The following is a 26136-nucleotide window of genomic DNA, read 5'->3' on the forward strand; positions in this document are numbered from 1 at the left end:
GTATCATTATAAAATACAAAAAAAAAAAAAAAAAAAATTAGTCCACCCATATTTCTAATGTTCTGATGTAAAATTACGTAAGTGAGAGTAATTAAAAAAGTAAATAGTTTTTCACCCATTTAATTTACGGTGGAGAGAGATCTCGGTTTGAATTCCGTCTAGTACGCGAAGACCTTTATAAGAGTTTTTCGACTTAAGGTGAGTTAGCAGTTTTATACGGAAGTGGAAAGGGTTGTTTCCTTCCGAGTTTCTGAAGGAAATAACCCTTTTCCTTCCGAGTTTTTTCATCACACATATTGGCCTCATAATTTTAGGGCTTCGACCATAATTTACCACAATCGATTTACCTGAATGTTATCCCTGAATGCCCTATTTGGAAAATTATAGAAATATGCTTTGATCTTTACTAGCATTCTGTAGTTTTGCTTTTCGATTTAACTTTCTTTATTTCAGCATTCATTAAATAAAAATTAAGGTGATGAATCAGCTTCACACTTATCATTAAGAAATTTTAGTTTAGCTATTTGAAGAATTATCTTACAGCAAATTCTTCCAGATGTGTATCAGATCATATTTAATACTCCACGGTTCAATTTCAACAATATATGCTTTGCCGACTAGAGGAAATTTTTCTAAGCCTTTCTTCGACCGGTTTCCGAGTTATTCGATCTCTGGCACTGGCAAGCAGGTTTTTTCTCCCGAAAACTCTAGTTTTTCGTCCCATAAACTCAAAAAATTGACCGTAGACCCGCAGTATTTCAGACAATAACATATTCTGTAAGAGTTAAGGCCTACGAGATTGCAACACTGGTTCGCCAACCTCTTCATCGGTTGGCGCTTATAATTAGTGATATTCTTCAGCCAGCTATCTCTGATTGGCTACTAGTGGATATTGAACTTCCCACTTAGTGTCCATAAGTTAGATAGGACTAAAATGATCTCGCCTACTCTCTCTAAGGAAATAAAAGGCATTAACTGGTTTTTTTATGCTGAGATGAAATTTATAATTCTTTTGTTTTCACTACTGTGATAATCGTTAAATTTTTTTTAGGGAACCATTCATGGAGTGGAAAATTTTAATGCTGAAAAAGCAGCAAGTCGTCTTCGAAAAGCCATGAAAGGAATAGGTAAGTATACTATGAACTTAAAAAAAAAAAACAACATGAAATTATTTAAAGTGTTTAAAATTTACCAGTATAAGTTCAATGTTTTGAGAATGAATATTTAGGTGGAGAACAATGATTATTGTTCGCAACACCATAAATGGTATTTTAGCTAAAGCAGCCTTTTATTTAATAATACCTGCATTCACACTCTGAGCTACAATGCCTCTTTTCGAGACCGATGTCTCGAAAAGAATAACATCATTATTCTTATAAAGATTTACGTATATGAAAACTAAGAGTTGCAGGTTTTCATTGGAGAGGGAGGGGAATGTGACTTTCTTCAATTACCTCCTTCCAAGAAACGAGAAAACTTATATTTGGATATCGGAAATGTCATAAGAAATCAGAAAAGGGAAATTCTATTCTGGTGCTATATTAATTAATTCCACATCCTAGAGACTACTCTGGTACATGAGTGCCATGTGGGCATGCAGCTGAGAAGAAAGAACGAACGACCCAGTTGATATGTTTCTTGAACATATAACAGGTTACAGTTCTTTGGGAAAAACAGTGTAATGAAGACCATTCCATAAGAGAGGCAATATGGAATGAAAGAGGAGGAACAGAAGCCAACTAACAAATAATGAGAATAACTCTGACAGTGCAGTAAAATTAGTTGTATCAAATCCCCATTACATAATAGTGACGACTTCAATAAGTTCTTTCTTGAAGTATCCTGCAGTTACTGAAAGATCTTCTTTCTAGGTATAACTTGAGAATAAACCTAAAATGTATTTTGAGATGAGGAATTCCCTTACAAAATATATATATATATATATTATTCCTATATATTTTGTTCAGTTTCTTTTGTTATATGAAGTCTTGTTGAAAATTATGTTGTTATGTACACTCTTTTAAAACTATACTTGACATAAAAAGGGAAAATAAATTACGAATAAGATTTTATAGTTTCCAAAACTGACAAATTTAATTACAGAACTATATTTTCTAATAATAGAAAGTGGTAAAAATTAATAAATCAAACTTGACTCAAATTCTTGTAGACTGAGAATAACGGCTCAAGGAAAGATTTCATTCTTTTAGATGGCAGTTTCGTCTTGCATGCACACATCCCTTGCTATATGACGTGGTCTGATTTCGTTGGCACAGCAGAATCATATTTGAGATTTTAGGAGTGGGACACAGGAGCTTCTTGTTATTTAGTACTTCCGCTACATTAAAAATGGGGGGGGGGATATTCTTTATTACGATAAATGATAACGAATCATTTCACTGTTTGAACATTTTAAACTCACGATTTGAGGTTCATTGTTCTTATCCATTCTTCCTCTGCGATGCTACATGAAGTTTCCCAATCTGTGAGTTAGTCATCTGATTTGAATCACCTGTGCATATCGATACTTCGCAACGATTACGTAGACATAAGTTGGTCTTGGTTATTTCTATTGTCTTGAATTTGTTTGAGCTCAGATACTATCGTGATTCGTGTTAAAACTTATCGTTGGTCTCTTAATGAATCATAAAATAGTTTTGGTGTGTTTTTGTATCAAATATACTGTGTGGCATAAAAACTCAACAGAATCGTTTTAATGATTGAACCGAAGGCACAGTCACTTGAAATGTTTTCAAAGAAACTTACTCCGTTATCCTATATGAGAATTATTTTAGTTGTTTCTTTCGGAAAGGAATAGGTAAGCAAAAGATACGTATCTTGTTCATATCTGATTTAACATGGTACATCACGAAGAAACAAGATTTACGCAGCTGTGCCAATTTGCTAGTACTGCTACCAATCTTGGATTGCACGCCATCGTTAGTGAGTAAACAGCACGTGGTCAATTACAATAAAACATTTCGTGAGAAACTTCCTCCTGTGGTAATTATGTGCCTCAGATATGTTTTTCAAGGAAGTTTATCTAGTCATGACTTTGCTATAAGATATGCTTATTTATAAGCATGACCGAACGAAAACAACTGCAGATCTATTTGAGAGAGAGAGAGAGAGAGAGACAGAGAGAGAGAGAGAGAGAGGCTACAGGTAATCGTCATAAAACTATCTGAATAACAATTTAGCGATCGTTATACTGACCTTGGCTTCAACACGCAGTTCTCTTGTGCTGACCCCTTCTGGACGCTTGATGATGAATTCCAAAAACGTAATAAAATAGCAACGATGTACTAGAATCGAAATGATTGTATTACACTTCTACTAAAATTTGAATTTCGTCAAGGTTGCGAGGAATCTTTAAAAGGATTTTTCTACTAAAGTCAAGTTAACAATTCTTGATAAAGGCGACAGTCTTATTTTTTTTTTTTTTGCTAGAAATCATCCCCCCCCCCCCCCCCATGCAAAACGACAAACCGGTCAGAAAGCACACCCAATGGAAAGCGATTATTACCGACGTCTAATTAGGACGTGGCATTCGATCTGAGTGTGGAGTCCTAATTAGATTCCCCTTTCATTCCCCCGATACTATCCCCTCCATATGTATTTGTTTGGTTAAATGTGAAAAATTTAATAGCAATTTATTCTCCATTTATAACTTTAATTTCATTGAAAATTTATCTTTCGAAAAAAATGTTCAAAAGTAAGTAGAACTTTCTGAAGTCATGTGTTAAAGATCATTCAACTTATTCCAAAGTCTTCTCTTCTTCTTCTTCCTATCCAGGCTTATAAGCCAAGTGGCCTGTTCCAGACTCAATTCCATCTTTTTTTTTTTTTTAAGGAGCTTTCTCTGATTCGAATACCTTTTGGTTGGTAATTTAGAATTCGTTTAGTATTCTGCTTCTCTTCATTCTTAGTATGTGTTCTTTCCATTTTTCTTTAAAGCAAATAATTGTTTCATTTAGGGAGGTTGTAATTCCAATTTTTTTTTTTCTGATTTCGCTGCTTTTCATTTTGTCCATTATTGTGACTTCTTCAGTTCTGCGCAGAAATTTCATTTTGGATGATTCGATTCTTCTTTCATCTACTTTTTTTATTGTCCATATCCCACTGCCATAAAGTAAGGTTGGTTTAGCTACTATATTGTAGATTCTTATTCGTTTGTGGTTTTGTACATAATTGGGTTTAAAAATTTTATTTATAATGCCTGTTACTTTTAAAAAGTTTGATATCTTTGGTTCTATATCAGCTTCATTTTCATATGACATTGTGCAACCTAAATATTTGAATGTATTTACTTGCTCTATTATTTTGTTGTTTATTACTATTTTGCTTCTTATTGGATTGGCACCTTTGAAGGCCATGACTTTTGTTTTGTCTGTTGATATTTCCATACCATATGTTTTTATCAGATTATTTAGACTGCATAATGATTTTTGTAGTTCATCTTCATTGTTTCCAAGTATTATTTGGTCATCAGCAAAAATAAGAGTAGCTAATCTGGTGTTACGGTTTATCTTGAATCCTCCTTCATTAATTATCTTCCATTCTTTTATGATTTTATCTATGTATATATTAAATAAAACCGGTGAGAGAGGGCGACCCTGGCATACTCCTCTATTTATTGGTTTCCAGCTTGATGTTGAATTATTGTACTTCACAGATATTTTATTATCTTGATATATTATTATTATCATTATTATTATTTGACATCTCCAGGGAGTCCAAAGACTCATCGAGGGAAGGCACCTGCTCTACAACTCTGTCTCCATCACTCAATCCACCAACTGACCGCAACTACACCAACGCCATCTACCGCCAACCACTACCACCACCACCAGTTTTTCCAGAGACAATCACAACATCCATGCCCATATATTATATAAGGATCGAAAGAGTTGGTTTGGTATTTCAGATTCTTCATGAATTTTGTCTTTTACTTTGGAATAAGAATTCTAAATTACAACTTGGAGATTCTTTTCATTTTTAATAATATTCATGAAAAATGAAAAGAATCTCCAAGTTGTAATCCAGGTTTAGGCAGAAGAAAGTGGTGTATCACGGTATTGCAACATCATAGCCTCAAAAAGAGAAGGGAGAGTTGATTTCTGACATTTTTTTTTTTTTTGTATTCTTTTCCCAACATGTAAAGATAATTTTGAGTCTTCCCTTTTCCCCGCCGAGTTAAGCCCAGAACAACTTCCTCCATTCTGTTGTCTGTCACTGTACTTCTGAACAACAGGGGCGAATTGCTGCGCAAGCTCATTAATTGAGAAAGAAGTAACATTTATTTGTTAATAAATGCATGCATTTATAAGCATTCCATTTAGGCTTATATTTTCGTAGACAGAAGACGTCTTAAGCTTGCTCGGCAATAAATGAGCTTTGCGTTGTTTATCGAAAACAGATGCTTTGCTCGTCTAGTCAAAAGTTACCTTGGTTTGCTCGGTTGTAGGAGCTTCCAGGTCCTCGCAGCAGCAGCAGCACTGTGATTTCGTGCGCGCGCATAGCCATTTCACGTCGTCTCATTCTGTTGCTTAAACACAGGCCATACGCAGTCAACGTAGCTCTAGCCAGTGAGCTTCAACCAGCCTTTACAAGTGTGCGTGTTGCTTGGGAAAATTAAGTTACAACCAACTTTTTTTTATGACGATGTTATTGACCACTTCATAAAGAAGAACTGTAGGGTAGAATTTGTATTCAAATAGCTAAATTGAAAAAAGATAGAATATCATTTGTAAAATAAATGTTGTATTTGTATAATTAAATGTACATAAATTTCTAAATATAGAGTTTTAAATGGTCAGCAATTAATTATTCCGCTAATTAGACTTCAATCACACCTCTCACTTACTGAATGATAACAAGAGCAAGCGTGAATTTCAAGACCAGCATTCGCCCTGCTGAACAAGGTGCCAAGTTATTCTTTACAACTAAAAATATTCTCAAATTGATATTCTGCGGTTGTAATCAGTAACATATCGTTGCTGTAGGAATCTATTATCGAGATGATGCGATAATTAAATGCGAGTTGTGGACAACAGCACTAAAGAGAGAGAGAGAGAGAGAGAGAGAGAGAGAATTTCATTCCACATATACCTCATCGATTATTTATAGCCAACGAATTTCTGATCAACATTTTTGTAGAGGAGTATTCTCGAAATATTTGTGAATTTTATTTTAATCTGAATAAAATAAATAAATAAATAAATAAATTTTATTTAATTTAATTCACACTTGTTAGATGTATTCTGAAATCTTATAAAGGATTAGGTTTGTTTAATGACCTCATTACCTTATTGAATAATTTAAAAAGAAATGCTGAATCATTGGAAGGAAGGTCGTCATCTGGAAAAAGAGTCCGTTACCAGGAATTTCGAAGTTAACGCACGCGAATCAGAACATACGTTTGGCGATGCGTGAACCACAAAAAAAAAAAAAAAAAAAAAAAAAACTATAATCCATTTAATAAAGCACTTTACAGACCATCACGTAAATGCTGATGTAAGCTCTCAGCCCTTTTATAATTCTCACGAACCAAACCATATAATAATTTTTTTCCTGCTGATATCATCATAACATTTATGGCTGCGAACGACTAATTAAAAACACATAAAGATGAGTTGCCGATTGGTTGGCCAAGTTGTTAGCGTACCCGCTCTAAGAGGCTGCAGGTTCGAATCCCGCATTGAGCATGGATGAGAGATGAATTTCATCGCCCGTTGTGAGGCCACCTCCCCAATTATTGGAGGCCTGAGGTGGCTTGCAAACAGTTTCATGTTTGGTTTCTGGACTATATAAATAAATAAAAAAAAAAATTAAATACAATATATATAATTGATACAAATAGGAAAAACATTTTAGTCCACCCACGGTACAAAATGCACTATAGGTTTACTAATAACCTTTCGTGAGTGGGAGCAACATAAAAAAATGTACATAATATTGCTGAATAGAAGTATAATGTTTATCGTCTATCCATTAAAGTAACGACATAAGCACTTAAAAAAAGTTTGTTCTAACTGTGCGTTCTTGTCTCTTACTGATTCAAAGCTTCATAAAACTAAGCTGATTGGCAGTAATTTATATTCGAATCAGACAAATTGGAAGTTTGCAGTTTTGTTTTTCTTTCTTAAATATATTTTATCGTTTGTTAGTTTACTGTTGTAGACGAGAAATTGTAATCACTGCGCTAATGGAACTGAAAATAACTATAAGTTCTGTTTTTATTATTGATTCTTTTTCTTTTAGTTGCAGGATTAGGCGGTGTCGTTATCTTTTCCCCATTACTTTCTTAATTGCCAGGCTAGTTGGCATGTTTAATATATTCCGTTGTTGTTTAAAATATCCAGAGTTAATTTCACGGTTCTTGCTATATTTTATCGCGGATATTATCATTTTTAATTTAGGAATACTCAATTGCGTCACAGGTATAAACGCCACTTCCTGTGAATACGAGCCCATCAAAAAGAGGAAAGAAAAGATCGGATTATTATTATTATTTTTTTTTAAATCTGGTTCACTATTTTTGCTAATAGATGGGTTATTTTATTTACTCAGCAATACCAACACTGCTCAGAAATAAATATTAGCACTGTTGGCAATATGCCAAAATAGTTAATATCTGCAAAGCTATAGAATTACTTTTTTTTTTTTTCGTTTTAAGGAATATTTGGTGATTTATAAATAATAATCTTGTGGCCATTACTAAATAAGGTACAAAGACAAATAACGTCCCCCCCCCCAACATCATTTGGTTACTTCTAAAACATATTTCAATTCCATAAAATGGAGCATGCATTTGGTTCCAAAAATATTTCCTTTTATGCTTGTATATTCATAATTAATCTCATTCATAAGAAGACTATGTTGTGCTATTTGCTGATGACCAAACAAAATGCTTTTTTGTAGACTTAATAGATCCAATTTTTTGAATCCACAACGTGTGGAAGTTTATATATGCAAAACAATAGTGTCCCTATATTTTCTAAGATATTTACTATTTTAACGAATGATTTCAATGTTAATTGTAGATGTCGCTGTGGGTGTGTCTCGTTAATTTTCATGTCAGAGCTTCAGTACGTACTTCAAATGTCCTGATTGCGTGGCGGAATGTGGCATTTTTCTTCTATAGTAACACAAGTCATATCGATCGTAATTTATTTAACCGTTACATGCACACATATATAAAAAAGTAATCAGCCGAAGTGCTAAAACCAATTCAAGTAGTAGTAGTGTCACTAGTAGTAGAATTAGCTCTAATAACATCGTTATCCGTGACAAAATTAAATGCATCTACCCCGATCTTATTAAATATATATATATATATATATATATATATATCCAGACAAAATAAAGACATAGAGTTCACTGGAACAAGACAAGAGTTATATTTATATTTTGATAAACATGCTCGTAGTCTACTTTTTTCTTTTTTTGCTTTGGCAGGGACAGATGAAAGAATTATCATTGAAGTACTGACGACACATAACAACGCTCAGAGACAAGTGATCAAGAGAAAGTACAAGACGATGTATGGGAGAGTAAGCACAGATTTTACTTTGTCATTTTCTTAGAAATAATTCTAGATCACATTTCGATTTCTTGGAAAACTCGAAAAAGATAGATAATGTCTGTAATTTGACAATAACGTTAGCATGTATTCAGTAATGTCCTTCACATTTCATATATCTGTTATTGCAAGTTGGCCGTATAGGTAAAAGCTACCCTGGATATTTAGGGTAGACGCTGCATGTTCATTCAATAGAACACATCTGTGTTTATTTTCTTTCCTTCATGTTATTTATTCATCAGCAAGTTTTACTGCAGCCACTCGAGAGACATCAAAACTGACCATTATGTCAGTGTTTTGGCATGTAAAGTTTTCTATACTGGCTTCAAAATGGGCTGAGAATATCTCGGCACCTTGGAACACCTTTCATTGAACAGAGAATAAAATGGTTAGTCTTTTAAGTACTAGATTAACTGGCTTTGATCGGTCTTCGAGCACAATCTTTAAGGTTTTTAAAGAGCGATAGGATTAAGTTCATGCTTGTATGAACTTATCTCTGGTGGTTTACTTCCAAGATAACGTGAAACCTCTTGGTTTACTTCCAAGATAACCTGAAAAAGACTGTAAAATAAAATACACGCTAAGGATACTATAGGTCAATATTGTTTTATGAAAGGTGTAGGGGGATCGCAAGATTTTTTTTTCACAAAAAAGAGGGCGTCTCTTTAAGAGGTTTGAAAACCACTACTCTAAGTCATGATAAGAGTACAGTATATCAAAATTGTTGGGCCTAATTCTTAAGGTGATCTAAAATAATTCTACTTTCTAAGATGCAGAAATTTATTGTAATAAATAAGCATCACTAAAACTATATATTATATAAAAAGGAAAGACTAATGCCATAGTCTTTCCTTTCCTCTTAGGACACGTGATCGTATCTTTCAAGAAGTTTTTTATTATTTGGGGGGAGAGGGGAATAACAAATTACAGAATTTTGTATGATATATTTAATTTATTATATAATATTATTATAGTGATATCTAGATAAAAATATACCAAAATGTCTTACATTTCGGGTTGGATAAATTGATATCTATTTTTTTATATTCGATTTCTGTTGATATTTTTGTGGTTTACTTTCTTAGCATTTTTTACAATGTCTTCTCAAGACAATTTTCATATATGATATTCTAATATGAGATAACACGTTATTCCATCCAGGATCTCGCCGAAGATTTAAAAGCAGAACTTGGTGGACATTTCGAAGATGTATGTTTGGCTCTCTTAACTCCGATGTCAGAATATATTGTAGACTGTCTTTACAATGCTGTAAAGGTAAATCGGAAATATTAATTTTAAAACAAAATCTTTTAGAAAAGTAAAGAGACTGTGTGTGTGTGTGTGTGTGTGTGTGTGTGTGTGTGTGTGTGTGTGTGTGTGTGTGTGTGTGTGTGTGTGTGTGTGTGTGTGTGTGTGTGTGTGTGTGTGTGTGTGTGTGTGTGTGTGTGTGTGTGTGTGTGTGTGTGTGTTCCACCAGCTAAAAGTTGTAAACATAGCGAACATTTCGTACTACATGTTGCTCTGCTCTAGAGATCAAATACAATACTTTTTCAGCCATTTCAACACTATAATAATGATTGTGACTTCACACTGGCTGGCGAAATATGTCTGTTACCTAAGAAAGGTCAACCCAATTTCCTTTCCACAATAATTCAGGAGTTTTTCATCCCTCCAAAACAAGCTAAGCAAGCAAAAGAATACACACCGTTAACAAACATATTGCACTGGTCTCATCGTTTAATTGCTTTTGTCATAATAATAATAATAATAATAATAATAATAATAATAATAATAATAATAATAATAATAATAAATAATGTCTTAATTGCTTCTGTCACACGTATATTCTAGGATTAAATATTATGTCAGATCTGAGGCGATGCTTCTCAGATTATAAAATCGCTTACAATGAAGAACATTCATGGACAAATACATTGTCACATTTTATTATCGCTGTACGGTCGCATCGTTTTGGTGGTCAGATGATTTTGATCGTCCGGTGTGAAAACACTACTTCGCTTGTTGGAGACCCTAAGTGGCTTAAAAAAAGTTGTGGTCTCTAGAGCGGAGTTCCCGTATTAAAAAAAGAAGTGAAAACGAACTCTTTGAAGTCATTAGTACTGCTTTATAGGATAAAGTGCTAAAATGTATCCTTTTTTATTGTTTCAACTAACTTATTTGAATATCGCAGTACCTCTGAGGAATACGAATCCAGCCTTTTTTTTTTCTTTTCAGGGTTTTGGAACCAATGACAAGTGTATCATTGAAATCGTATGTACTCTTGAATCACTAGTAAGTGTTTATTTTAGTATTTTTAATCTATAGAGGATAATTTCTTTATAATCTGATAAAATTAACGGATTACTTAAAGTAAATTTCCCTTGCCAAACTTTTTTTTTTTCACTATTCTTGTTCAAGAATCGTATGACAAAAGTCTCGAGCTAAAGTCCATATTTCTAGTTGTTATCACAAATCGAGGCACTGATAAAAGAGTTTCTTGAGAGTTAGAGAAAAGCATGAAATGTAGGATTGACAGATAAGTACCATTCTCTGAAAATAAACCGCATATCTCGGTTTCTAAGAAACACCAAATGTTACTGGGTATTCAGCGTTGTGACCAATTCAGTAAGATCACAAAAAATATTAGGCAACACTAGAAAGATATTTTCAAGAAATATAAATAAAAAGCTTACTAGGTGGAGTGCTTAAACGTTATCAACATCAATTGAGACGATCATAAATCCATTTATATTTTATGAAGTTTGAAACCGACAGTTCTTTAAAAATACTTTTTTTTTTTTTTTTTTTTTTTTCATGAAGCATTTTCTGCTTCCTAAACTTCCATAAAGTATTTTCTGGATTGATGAAATAAACCTATGAGGTTTTGATTTTCATTTGAACTTGAATTTAAGAAGCTGACTGATACAAGCTGTCTGTTTAAACTTAAAATAAGAATCTACATTGAGGATATAATTTCTCAGGAAAATTGACTGCGTTTATTATTATTATTATTATTATTATTATAAATGTTGAAGTTACAAGGATTCCATATATGCACTTCTAGTATTACGGCAAATGTTTAGTATGTACTCAAACTCCCGGCAATATAATAATACATCAATCTAAATTGATTCGTTATTTAAAAAAAAAAAAAAACGCAGATTTAACAAAAGTTTTAAATTAGTTATCAATATTATCATTAAACGAAGTAGCGCTCGGCACGCCGAGCACTGCTTCGTTCGCCTTGCGTTCACAGCGGCCATGATTCTCGAGAGTTATAGGGTATTCCCACCTTATGTGACCGCTAATTCATAAGTAGTATAGAAATAGAAGACACAACTTAAATAAAAAAATGAATTTTAATTAGGAAAAGATTTTTGGAAATTTTTCCAGTGTTTTTTTTTGGGGGGAGGACCTTCCCCTCCCCCCTCTCCCCCCCAAAAAATGTAGACCTCACATCCCTGCTAACAACTCCTTTACTCAAATTTCAACAACAACCTGTTGTTCTTTACCTTCCTGACATATACTGAAAATTTTACTCCTCTCTATTCTATAGCGCGTTTTCTATCATATTCCCTCTCCTCCGTCTAACAACCAATTAATATCGATAATAAAAAAATCGCGTTCGTTGCTCATTCAGCTGAAATTGTTTAAACGACATTGCATCGTATACGATCGATGGACATAACTTAGAAAACATAACTTAGAAGACATAACTTAGTACATCCTATACGAGAGTACGCTTACGAACATCGTAGGACTCCAATCATGCTTCTTTCCCAAAGCATATACATATGGAAACCGACCTTCAAGGGGTTTCAACTCTGCATAGATCATATTAAATATTTATTATGATTACTAGCTGCATATTGGTATGCAATCTAATTGTTTTTTATATAAAGTTTATTTCATTCGAATCAATAAAAAAGTACATTTTATTTCGTAAGTGCCTGACAATACTGCAGTCTGGGACTATTGGCTACGAGTGCAATCACCAAAGCAACGGATTCGGGAAACTTTCACTTTCACCGTGTTCTTGTAGGGTAGAATGTAAACACGTTCTGTGATTTACCTGCAGAGATCTAGTCACGGTATGGAATTAATTATTTTCTTCACGACTGAAGCTTTTTGATTTGACAGTTAATTTTTTATTTTTTATTTTTTGCTTCTAAAGTAACATTAGTGATATAAGCATTTCATAAAGAGCCTGACCGATTACAAATGTAATCGATTAGGCTTTATGAAACATCTTGTATGTATATATATATATATATATATATATATATATATATATATATATATATATATATGCATATATATATATGCATATATTTTTCTTTTATTCATTGTTACTCCAAAAATACTGTGAGTAAGATAAGCCCCCCCCCCCCCCCAATAATGAAATAAATTTTCTGCGACAAATTTAACGTTATTCATAAAACTTTTGAAAGGACAGAGGTGAATGGATAAATGAGGAAAAGAGAAGAAGATATTCGCTATGTTGGACTGAAAAGGGATGTTGAACACTTGCTGCTCTTGTTTTCACAAGTCCAACAGAAAGGGTTGGAATGATTGCCAATTCAATGAAGCAGAGGCTGTAGAAGTACCTGTAGAAAAAAAAACCCAGAGGTGATACGGGGGCTTTTGTTTGTGTGAGATAGTGATTGAAGTGAGCCAATGAGAAAGGGATCATCTATCGACTAAATCGTTCTCCTTTGGACAGCATCAGGAATTTTTAAAGATGTTTTGGGTGCGCTTCCCCAAACATGTGAACCGTATTCTAAGGATGGGTGGATTTGGAATTTATGTAGATTTAGTAGCTGGATGTGTGAAAAGCAATGTCTAGATTTTAGCGATTGCAGAAGTTGTGGATGTGATGCATTATGCTAGGAGAGATTAGATGTAAACATCAATCCGTGGAGAGAGAGAGAGAGAGAGAGAGAGAGAGAGAGAGAGAGAGAGAGAGAGAGATCTGGTCCTGCCTAGTGATCTGTGTGTTACTGAGGGTAAGAGTAGATGAGCTGCGATCCCTTTTACGGAAAAAAGAAACTCAGAACATCTATTTTCTATTGACCCCCCCCCAACACACAGACGTACGTGTGTGGGGGGGGGATGTTTATGATAACAAAAAACTTAGAATAATGGAATATTAAAATATAACAACATAATAAAATCCCTGAAAGTAATTTACTTGTTGTTAGTCGCGTGTTACTGTTGGTTTCCATTTAAATTGAAGATGCTTCTAATATTCAGCTTCTGTGGCAAAAATATTAGAAGCATATTTTTATTAAGTACTCGTAAGCTAACCCGTACATAAGCTATAATCCTTCAAACACTCAAAATCACGTGGTTCCTCTCTCTCTTTTCGAGAAAATAAAAGGTGGCCCGATTCACTTAAGTCATTAACGAGGGTAAAAAATCTAGTGGAGAATTCAACTCTTTAAATCTATAAGCTTGTTTTCATCGAGTTGATTTTGACTGCTGTATGATACTCGTGTAATAATCCTTGCTGTTTTTTAAAAGGAAATTTACTCTTTTTTCCCTTTGTTTGTTTGTAGGAACTGAGATACATTACGACTGTCTTCAAAGAGAGTAAGTATTTTTTACGTACAAAATTAATTCAAAATATGCATTTATGAATTTTTGATAGGTAGGTTGAAATATTTATTTTCTTTAAACAACTGAGACATGTTACTACATGAGAACTACGTCACCAGTTTTAAAAATTTCTTCATTTTTTGTGGGGAGTGAGGAGAAATGTAAATATTCAAAAACATCTCGTTTGAAAAATGAAACGGAAAAAAAAAACGAACTTCACTCATTTAACGTAGATTTAAATCATATTAACTATTAATATCTAGCTACATCTTTCACTATGGATAGTCATTATTTTTCTGATATACAAACACGCTACTTAACACACACACACACACACACACACACACAGTACATACATACATCTATACATACTGTTTTCTTTATTATTGCAATTTTCTAGCAATCAAGAATTGAATTTTCCCATTATGTTGAAATTATTGCACATCCATATCATATTCAATGAAATAAAGGCGATTGATTTAACTTTTCTTAAGTGAAACTAGCTTATTAACCCACCTGGTAAAACTGCAGAGATTACCTTTCTTTATATTATCGAATATAGCATATTTTATAGCAAAAGTCATTTATATAACCGATTGACCAGTTGACTCTGAGATTGCTTGCAAACTAAAAAATTACATTATTTATCTAGATGTTAATGGGAGTTGGTGTTAAGGATAACGCTGCATAGCAACTCTCTCTCATAATATTAATGAATTCCACTGTTTGGAAGGATAGGCTGCTCGTTAGTTTTAGATTCTAGAATACACAAATTCGTCTTACAGAAGAAACAATCTCACTACATATATATATATATATATATATATATATATATATATATATATATATATATATATATATATATATATACACAGTATATACATTTGTTTATAATTTACGTGCTACGAAGGTTCTGTGAATTTGCACGTTCTGAATAAACTTTATATTCAGAACGTGCATATATATATATGCACGTTATAATTTACGTCTTTTTTTTCCCCCATAAACTCGTATTTTATTTTATTTTTTTCCATCACGCAAAATTGACCGTAGAACATACATGTAATTAATTAACCTTCTCCCGACTACAGAAAGACCTAGAAAAAATAGTAATTAGAATGCAACAGATTTTGGGGGGGGGGGGGGATCTATCATGAAAGTTGTCCAGAGGCTGTGCTATCATTATTTATATACCATGTATTTATATTTTAGTGAAACACTTAAAAATAATACATTCTGAGTCCAAAAAGATGCACTGGTGCAAATATATCCGCTAACTCATTTTACTCCCCAAAGGCAGTAGGTGAAGTCGTTTTTAGTCCTATCTAACTTTTGGAAACTGAGGAGCAGTCAGTCTCTCCACCATTAGCTAATCAGATTTATCTGGCTCAAACTATCTCTGAATTTTTAAACAGCATCTGGTGACGAGAGTACGTCAAACTACTGCTATCATGTCGTGATCCCTAACTCTAACTTTTGAACGTAGTTTCATATTCTAAATATCTCTGAAATGTATTATCACTAGACGACCCAACCCATCAGCAACAATGTTGATGCAAAAATTATTTACTGAAAGAAGATTAATGAAATTCATTTCTAGGATTAGAACTGCAATTTGTATGTTCGTGTAAGCAATTTTCAAATATTCGCGTTCATTATACATATTCGTTATCTGGGGGATGAGGAATAAAATTTAAGTTTTAAGAAATTACTAAGTATCTTCTTTAAACGTACGCTGTCCAGAAAATTCCTTGTACGTTATTACTATGGTAGAAAGAGAAACAGATGGTGTTAACGAGAGAGAGGAATAAATTGCAAAACAGCGTACATTGTGGATTAAGGATTATGTTTTTCTTATTGCTGAATTTTTAATCTGAATTTTGCGAGGGTTGGTTGAAAAGTTTGGTAAATTTCCAATAGACATATACAGCGACATAATTCGTTCATTCCTACCAATGTCGGCATATCATCTTTTTCATGACCCCTGGCAAAATTTTAGCCACCTGTGATGGGTAGTTTTTGTTTGGCAAACATTTAAAATGACTGTGTTTGCACTTTTCATAAAAATGGAGAAAAATGAGTTTCGTGCGGTGATAAAACACTTTTATTTGAAGAAGTGGACGGCCGCGCAGATCAAAGCCGAGTTAGGTGCAGTTCATGGGAACTCTGCATCAGCATTAAAGACTATTTATTTTTGGATAAATGAGTTTAAACGTGATCGTAAGTCCATCGAAGATGAGGCGCTCTCCGGATGCCCGATTGTGATCACTACGAAGGAAATGATTGACGCAATCCACACTGAACGGGTGTATAATATCCTGCACGAAAAATTGCACATGAAAAAGCTGTGTGCGCGATGGGTCCCGCGATTGTTGACTGTCGATCAAAAACGCATGCGAAAAGATATTTCAACGCAGTGTATGGCGATGTTTAATCGCGATTCGCAGAATTTTTTTGCGCCAATTCCTGACTGTAGACGAAACTTGGATCCACCAGTGGCGCACCCAGAGGAGGGGGGGGGAGCCTTTCCCCACCAAAGAAAAAGGAAAAAACACTAGAAAATTTTCCAAAAATATTTTCCTAATTAAAATTCTTTTTTTTTTTTTATTTATGTTGTGTCGTGTCTTCTATTTCTATACTACTTATGAATCAGCAATCGTTGCAGATGCTTAGTCATAGGTCGTGTGACTGAGCATCTGTATTCTGAAATATATTCTCAAATCATCTACTCAAGTCGGCTTCCCCCCCCCCCCCCAAGATTAAATCCGGAGTTGCCTACTGGGATCCACCACTACACACCTGAGTCCAAGCAGCAGTCAAAATAGTGGCCAATGCCTGGTGAAAGAGCACCAAAAAAAAAAAAAAAAAAGCGAAGACCGTTTTGTCAGCTGGGAAGGTGATAGCCACTGTTTTTCGGGATTCCGAAGGAATTATCATGATAGACTATTTGGAACTGAAGAAAAAACGGCCAAGATTGGCGCATAAAAAAGTGCTCTTCCATCATGACAATGCACCTTCTCAATGGCAAAATTGCACGAATTGAGGTTCAAATTGGTTCCACATCCACCGTATTCTCCGTGTCACACTTGGCCCAGTGTGACTTCTTCTTGTTCCCAAACTTAAAAATTTGGCTCGATGGGAAATGTGATCAAGGCTGCTCCTGTGAATAAGCTTCGTTAAACTTGTGATCCCGAATTTTATCATAATTGCAAGTATTTTTTATGCAAAATGATCAGTAAAAGGAAAACTAACAGAGGGTACTAAGGAGCCACTTACTTCCACACAACTCGTAAGTAACCATAATCCTTCATATCAGTTATTTTTGCGATAATAATAAAAAAACAGCCGCGTGAAAGCGCCCTCTATGCCTACCATTCGAAGTAAAGATGGCGGCAACAAAGAAAGATTACTTCGAGTCCCGTCAGCGTAGCGCAGCTAATAACCAACAAACCGAAGGACAATACGAAGTGCCGCAGCTGCGAATCCGAAGTTACCGAAAGAAAAAACGATATATTGTGCGATTTCTGTTGCAACTGGCTACATACTTCCTGCATGAAAATAGCTGAATCGGCGCACAAGCTTTTTATCGAACTGAACCAGCCTTTCTTCTGTTCGATGTGCCTTCCTACCGTTAAACACTGCTGAACTTAGGCAAACGAGTTGAAAATCTCGAAAAACACCTTAATAATACGATCGATACTTTCTCTTCCAAAATCCGAAAGAAGTTGGAAACTAAGCTCGAGATACCAGCGGCCAATCGCAAATGCATCCGTACCAGCTAATGAACTCTGCAATCTAATCGCATCGCTCGAGACCGAAAACAGGAGACTCGACACCGTTATTCTGAACTTTCCGGAGGAAAACGGTAAATCATTAAAAGTAGACGTCAATAAACCAGCCGGTGAATGCAACTTCGATCCCAGAAATATCGTCAAATGCCATCGTTTCGGACCCATAGACAAACGAAAGGACGGAACGTTTCCACGTCTCGTGAAAGTGATCTGTGATACACCAACAAACACATCCAAATTAATAACAGCGATAAATAGCAAGTTAAAGGACAGTTGCCCTCAATCGCGTGTACGTGCTCGACCTGATTTAACTTTTGCACAAAGGGAAAACAGACGCTAACTCCGAAGACAGCTAGAAGAAAAACTCTGCAATGGAGACAACAGCTGGACCATAGACTAAAAACAAACCAAACTAGTGCAAAAATCAATTGACGCCACTAGTAGTCTCCAAGGAGACCAGTAAGCCGGCACTGCATAGGAAACGTGCAAGACCCTCGCGGTCGAAGCCATGCCTCACAGAACCTTGCATATCCACTACACCAACATCTGCAGTCTCAAATCCAACCTTAACAGTGTCCACTATCATCTGCAGTCTCAAATCCAACCTTAACAGTGTCCACTATCATCTGCAGTCAACCAAACTCCACCTACTCTTCTTAACAGAAACTCAAATCTCACCTTTCCTCAGCACTATCCTCTCAACCATCCAAACTATACACTATTTAACTCCTTTCGACTCAAGGGTGGTGTCTGCGCATATATCCGCTCTGACATATCCTGCGAGAGGGCACCTAACTTAGAATTGCCCAACATTGACCTTCTTTAGTTGAAAATATCCTTTCCCCCACTCAGCAAATTCATTTGCTGTCTCTATCGCTCTCCTAATACCACCAACCACTCCGAGCTCTTTAATTTCCCCTCCTTAAATGTTGATTTTCTTCATCCCCAGTCTCCTAATAGTGAAATCATCCTACTGGGTGATTTTAATGTCCATAAAACTGGCTTTCCTTTTCCAGTTGTACAGGTCCTGCAGGCAGAGATGCTGAAACATTTGTCATCACCAACGACCTTAGACAAATTGTTCACAAGCCGACCAGAATACCAGATAACCCAAATCACTCCCCAAATACCCTAGATCTCTTCCTTACCAATGACCCTTCCAAATATACAGTGAATATAGTGAGTCCTCTGGGTAATTCTGACCACAAACTAGTGCTCATCTCCTACCTCATGCAACAATGCTTACACAGTCATACCCTCACAAGAGTTGTTTGGCTTTGTTATATCTGTAATTCGTCGTCTGTGTTATTGTTATATCCTTACTTTCATATAATTTTATTTCGTAAGTCGTAAGTTCAATCTTATTATACATTAAGTTACTGTCTCTAGAATCTATCCTTTTGCTTACTCAAAACTGTGTACAATCAAAGTCCTACCGGCTACTCTATTGTTATGTCACTATCTCTCTATATTATATCTTATTCTACCTCTATAATAATTCTCCTTCTAATCTACGTGCTCTTAAAATACTAATCCAGATTTATTTCCTCTTCGGATATTGGCAAAATTTATATTTCGCTGCGCCAGCCAATATCCTATAACAGAAGAGACTCTTGTTCAGGGAAATAATTCAAAATTTAAAAGGATACACACAATAATTTATCTCACGCTAGCGCTGTGCAGATTCAGTTAGCAGTCGTAGACCGAATCTCACTAAAACAAATATATCTAAATTCTTTCCCGCCAGAAAGGTTCAATTTCATAAGTGGTGGTTTGAATTCGTAATCAGGCATAACTCAGGTATAAGGTACAAAGCATGTTTATTGGAAAACATAAAACATTTTACAGTTATTTAAGTTTAAATACTCAATGGATCAAAATTCACTCTAAGTTAAGGGTTATACTAAATCACAATGAATCAGAGCAAATTAAATCCTTCAATTATGAAAGGATTAGGTTTAAGCAAAGTACTACTACTATATAATTCCCTTCACAAGTTACTCACAGAATACTTATTTAACACTTTCATTAATACTCTATCAATGATTACCTTAATTCTAAATTTTATCTAAGCAAGTCTAGCCATTCACAAATCACTGCCTATTTAACAACTCTTCTTTGCTCCACAAGGGTTTAATTAATTCAGTCAAATTCTCACTAAAAGTTCTCTACTAGTGTCCTTTAGTTACAACACACACAAATTTCCTTTTCTTCTAAACAAATTTTTACATTTAACGAAAACGCTTACATTACCGGATCCTTTCAGATTTCATGTGCCATCTCATGTAGGTCTGGATTACCGTACTGCATATTCTTCGGCTGTCTTTGCGCCTGGCGATGTACTACTTTTTTCTTCTAATCGTTTCCGACTGTTGCGTGCTGTCTACCGCTCCGCAGGAAACTTTCTCCAATGGGACATTCTGCTAAGGCTCGATTCCACATGGGCCATCATATCGCGATCAGCTCTGCTTGAAAATCTTCAAGCATTCTCAAGAAAAGAACCTGCCGTCCGTCATTAACGTAGAAGACCCACCGCTCTCTCACGAATCCTCCGACCAACTCCCCTAAAACTTGAATCCTGCACTCGAAGATCAAAAGTTCAAAAAGCTCCTTAAAACGGCATGCTTCGTCTTTTATTCGCCCTATTCGGCCCCTTGGGTGATCCTACACCCTCGCTAACCTGCCTGGTTACATTATTCTAGGTAGGCGCTCTGACGTCATATTTCCGCGTAGGTATAGCCTCCATCGCTACGCTCGACTCGTACCGATTATACGCAATTATTCCGGATTACTATTATAAACTTTTCTCGGAATTTCGCAAAGTACTAGACAGCTTACTTGGGAATTACAAATAACCTAACAATAACTCTCACTATATGGCACACATGGACTACAATTATTACAAAACATAAAACAACACTTTATAATTATTAGCCGATCTGCAGATATCTCCTTAATAAGTAGTTTGTCATGTTAAATCCTGAATAAAGAATTTACTTGTAAAGCTCTGCATTCAGGATCTAACAGCATTATAACAGTGCCAAATGGGATAGCCCCCAAGATTACTATGCTTCATTTCCATAGTTGGACTATTGTCTTCCAATCCGAACATATGCACCAAACATCACCAAAGTAATCCTCACTGGCATGAAAACATACATTCCCCCACACTACTCCGAACTGTCGTCCCCTAACTAAACCCTGGTTCTCCAAAAGATGTGCCAAGGCTGTACAAATGAAAAATCAAGCATACCATAACTGGCTCAAAGCAAAGAACACCATCCTCCTTCAATGCCTATACTGAAGCCCGAAACAGATACAAGAAAATTATCAATGCTTCTAAAACAGAAATTGAACGGGCAGGAAGCTTGCAGCCTGTGCAAATGGCAGCCATGCCTTTTGGTCTCTTGCCAAGACAAATGGCCGTAACTTTTGCCTTACACTATTTCCACCTCTATCATACCCAGATGGCTCGATTGCAACATCACCCACAGAAAAAGCTAATCTCCTGGCTTCACACTTTGCCTCCAATGCACGCATAACTGACAATGGCAAATACCCCCAAGTCATTCCAACTGCCAAACCTACAATGTCCCCTGCATCCTTTTGTCAGAAAGAAATCATAAACCTGTTGTCAAAATTATACACAAAAAAGCTCCTGGCCCTGATGGCATTTCTCTAATTATCCTGAAGGTCGGTGCAGCAGAACTGACTCCTATCCTATGCCATCTGTACATACTCTCTTACTCCACTGGTATATATCCCAAAGCCAGGAAATTGGCCTATACTCAACCCATCCCTAAAAAGGGTGACAAATCGCTGCCATCTAACTACCGCCCTATCTCACTCACCTCAACCCTATTTAAATTGATGGAGAAAACCATCAATTCTCAACTGTTACTCAGGAACCCAGCTATTAAGCGACCACCAGTACAGATTCCGTCGATGTCAATCAACAGGTGACCTGATTTCATATATCACCCGTCTCTGGACATATGCCATGGAAAATTTAGCGAATCCCAAGTAGTTGCACTTGATATGTCTAAAGCCTTTACTCGGGTCTGGCACAAAGGCTTACTAAGCAAACTTCCATCATTTGGACTGTCTCAGGACTTCTGCAGATGGATTGCCAGCTTTCTGTCTGGACGCACACTATGTGTGATAGTAGATGGCTCCCTATCCTCCCGCCATCCAACTAATGCTGGGATCCCACAAGGTTCAGTTATCTCACCGACCCTCTTCCTTCTGTATATCAATGACCTACTTCAGTTGACCTCCAACCCAATACACAGTTTTGAAGATTACAGCACATTGCACTCCTCCCTTTCATTTGATAAACCTTACCCTACACAACTCACTTCAACCCACAGAACATTAACCACAACTTCCCTTAATTCGGACCTCCAAACCATCCTCCAATGGGGCTCAGATAACCTCGTCAAGTTCAACGCTAGTAAAGCAAGTTCTACTTATTTCCCACAAAAAAGAACCATTTTTCTCCAGTATTATTTTTGATAACACTCAAATTCTCAGACAAGATGAAATTTCTCTTCTCGGAATTACCTTGACATCAAGCCTCTCCTGGCATAAACACATCACAACCATTGCATCCTCAGCTACCAAAAAAACTAGGCTTTCTCTTCAGCTCAAGATGTTACTTCACCTCAAAACAGCTGTTAACCTTATACAAATCACAAATCCGCCCAGCTATCGAATACTGTTCTCACATTTGGAGTGGGGCTCCTAAAAGCTCCCTCAAAATGCTTGACTCAATACAGAGGAGAGCAATTAGACTGATAAATGATCCATCTCTTACCAACTCGCCCCCCCCCCCACTTTCACATAGACGTTTAGTCTTTGCAATTTGCATATTCTACAAATATTTTCATGGAAAATGCTTATCTGAAACAGCATCAATAATTCCCCCACTCTCTACTAAGCCCATTGAAACACGTACAGCTGCCGCCCAACATCCTTTCACAGTACACCTTGGAACCCACAGAATAAGTTTCTTTTCCTCCTCCTTCATCCCTGCTACTGCTGTACTGTGGAACAGTCTTCCCCTGATGCATTTCTCAAGGAATACAATATACAGGCATTTAAATCGAATGTCAACAAGTTCCTGCTTTCCCATCCCACTGCCCATATACGGTACTAAAGTACTATAAATTGACCAGCCAACCTCTCTTATATGAGCCGAACATAAAAAAATAAAATAAAGGTGATTGTTTCCGAAAAAAAAAAATGTGTTTAACTTATTTTTTTACCCAACTTTTCAAACAACCCTCGTACTCTACTGAATTCATCATCTAGGAGATGCAAAATTTAAGTTTTAAGACATTATTAAGTACCTTCTTAAACGATTAAAAGATTATTTTTTTCTTATTGCTGAATTTTACTCCCTACATTACAGATAATAGCACTTTCTTTTCGTGAGCTTCTACAATAAGTAGCCTGCTACTTAAATTGCTATCATGACACATTTCTTTTGTTGCGTTGTAATGTAATCCGAACTATTAAAATGGAAACTGTTTTAGTTCTGCAGACGTTAGATTTAGGGGATATAATTGTACATGACGAACGATTTAGGTCATTCATCACGCAGAGTTATAATAATGATCATCCATAACGGTGGACTACATATAATGGGTGAGAAATGGCAACCTTTCGAGGAAGTTTTTTTTCCCTCTCTCTCTCTCTCTCTCTCTCTCTCTCCCTCTCCTTTCGTTGGGCTTTTATTTCCCAAATGATTTAGAGAGTTGCAGGTTAGCTTACTAGAGTCTGGACACCTACTAATTTCACGATATAGATGACATTTCAGTGCCACTTTGCTATAGTTACCAGTTGTGAATGTTGTCACGCTTGCCTATTTTGAGAGAAGAAAGATATGGGAAATATAATGTTATGAGAATTGCACACGTTAAAAGACAAAATATAAATTCTGTCAAATTTATAGACAATCATATAAATTCTCTCAGAATTTATGTGATTGTAAATCTGTTAGATATTTATTCTCTTATCATTAACACTATTTATAAGAACCGTAATGTTTCGAGAAAATTATTTTTTATTTCTCATTAATCTTATAGAGTACAATCAAGATCTGGCCGAATTCGTGTGTAATGAGTTAAGTGGAGATTTCAAAAAATTAATCCGATCTCTCTTAAACAACGAAAGAGAAGAATTTGCAGAAATAGATGAAGACTTGGCACAAATGGAAGCACAGAAGCTTTTTGATGCAAGTAGCTGTTTTGTGTACTCGCTATTATAAATACTGTATACATAATATACTGCATCCACATGTTCATCATAAGCTTAAGCCACTTCCGAGTGATTCACAAAGTTGTTACATTTTAATAGAAACACTGTCCTACTCATTATTGCATAGTCCAATATGTTTTAGAAGAACTGTTATTTTTATCTTTCAAAGAGGAGCTCTTTATTTACTGCGTTGTTCTTTAGGCAGGTGTAGCAAAATGGGGTACGGATGAAGAGGTGTTTCTCATCATTGTAGGTAAAAGAGACAGAAATCAACTCCGGGCTACATTTCAGGCTTACGAAGTGCTAACAGGTCACACTATAAGACACGCAATCGAATCCGAGTTCAGCGGAGCTTTGAAAAGTGCTTTGCTTGCAATAGGTAAGTTCCTCTCTCTGCTTTTGTTTTTCTTACTTAGCCAGTAAGAAATATACAGTGTTAAAAACAATTTAGTACCTTGGTTTCAAGCTGCAAATAAATATACTTTTATAATGCTTGCCTAAAAAGTCATAACTTATTTTATTTATTTCTTATTAGAGACAACTCGTGAGAGGTTGTGGATTCCCTAATGTTGTTTACTTATTGTATAGGATTTCTTTGTTGAGCGAAAGATTCTGTTTGTTTAGCTAAAAATTCGTGCAATAAAAATGAATTTTTAATTTAACCAAGGCTGAGTAGATCGAGCACTTCAAAATTAACTCCGAAGCAGCGATTGCGTCCTTTTATAAATAAAGAAATTGGCTAACGCCTTTTATTTACCCACAGGAAATAGCGAGGTCGTTTTAGCCATATCTAAATTTTTGGAGACTGGGGGGGGGGGGAGTCAGTCTCCACCATAGCCAATCAGAGATGGCTGGCCCAAAGAGTAACACCAGTTTTTAAAACGGCTTCAGATGAAGAGAGGTAGACAAGTACCGCCATTTCGTGTTCTCTAACCATAAGGCGGCATATTATTGTCTGAAATAAAATGAGTTCTTTGGTCGATTTTCTTCAGTTTACGGAATGAAAAACAACCCGAATTACCGGGAGAAAAAACCCACATGCTTGTGCCAGAGATCGACTAAAAGTTTTAAAAGAGGGTTAAAATGGTTAGATAAAAATGTAATTTCCACAGGGATAAACTGGTTAATCTTTTTAAATCCAGTGTCTTATATGCATATGTTATTAAAGTTTTGTAAACAGACACCTTTTGTAACTTTTTCCTAAAAATCAGCGCTGTTTTTTTATTTATTTATTTTCATATTATTGTTGTTATTACGTGTTGCTTCTAACGGGGTTCAGATATTCGCGGGAGGGTGATCTTCTCCACTTCACACATCCTGCCATATCCCCTGTTTAATCCAATAGCATTTTTTAAAATTTTATGTTGCCACCGTCAGTTTGTTTGTATGCGGGATGAAAAAACTGAGTTTCCTGGAACAAAAACTCTGCTATCTACGTTCGCGTGAAATCGGCAAACTCACCTTCAACTGAAAAAGGCCATATGAAGGTTCCTCACATCACGACGAGAATCGAAGTCAGGTGTTTTCCAGTCGAAGGGCGTAATGTTTCGTTGTTCTTCATAGGGAGGTAAATAATTCACTTGTTTAACACCTCTGCAAAGCAAGTCCCTAAAGCGAATTGTATTGCGAGGGGAAAAAAAACACTCGAAATAAGATAGCAAAAATGAATTCTTTAAAGTAAAATTTGCGTTACAGAATGATTCAAACGTCATATTACATTATTCAGATAATAATTTTATTACATAATACAAAAAGTTTACAGAAAATCACAATCGTGAACGTGTAGTAGTTGCAACAGTTGTTGCTCAAAGTATGATCAACTGGCTAGAATACAAGTGTGTACTCGTACTGTTTGCACTGTGTTATAATAGCAGCGTTGCTACGACTGCAGCTGTGATATTA

The 26136-nt window shown here is 35.6% G+C and overlaps 1 protein-coding gene across 3 annotated transcripts in view; it reads left to right on the top strand.

Moving 5' to 3' along the window:
• The window catches only part of LOC150107503 (annexin-B12-like), a 51949-nt gene that overhangs the window by 13480 nt on the left and 12333 nt on the right, over positions 1-26136 (top strand). The window contains exons 2-8 of one of the 3 annotated variants that reach the window (XM_090391350.1): positions 1052-1127; positions 8461-8555; positions 9746-9859; positions 10820-10876; positions 14143-14176; positions 24063-24215; positions 24440-24613. In XM_090391350.1, the coding sequence (XP_090247476.1) occupies positions 1052-1127; positions 8461-8555; positions 9746-9859; positions 10820-10876; positions 14143-14176; positions 24063-24215; positions 24440-24613 (703 nt within the window). The remainder of the gene's footprint in view (positions 1-1051; positions 1128-8460; positions 8556-9745; positions 9860-10819; positions 10877-14142; positions 14177-24062; positions 24216-24439; positions 24614-26136) is intronic. The other 2 variants (XM_090391351.1, XM_090391352.1) reach the window with 2 other exon arrangements.

This window comes from Typopeltis vanoorti, chromosome 4, assembly GCF_054136105.1.
Source record: "Typopeltis vanoorti isolate ZY-2024b chromosome 4, IOZ_Tvanoo_1.0, whole genome shotgun sequence".
NCBI lineage: Eukaryota > Metazoa > Arthropoda > Arachnida > Uropygi > Thelyphonidae > Typopeltis > Typopeltis vanoorti.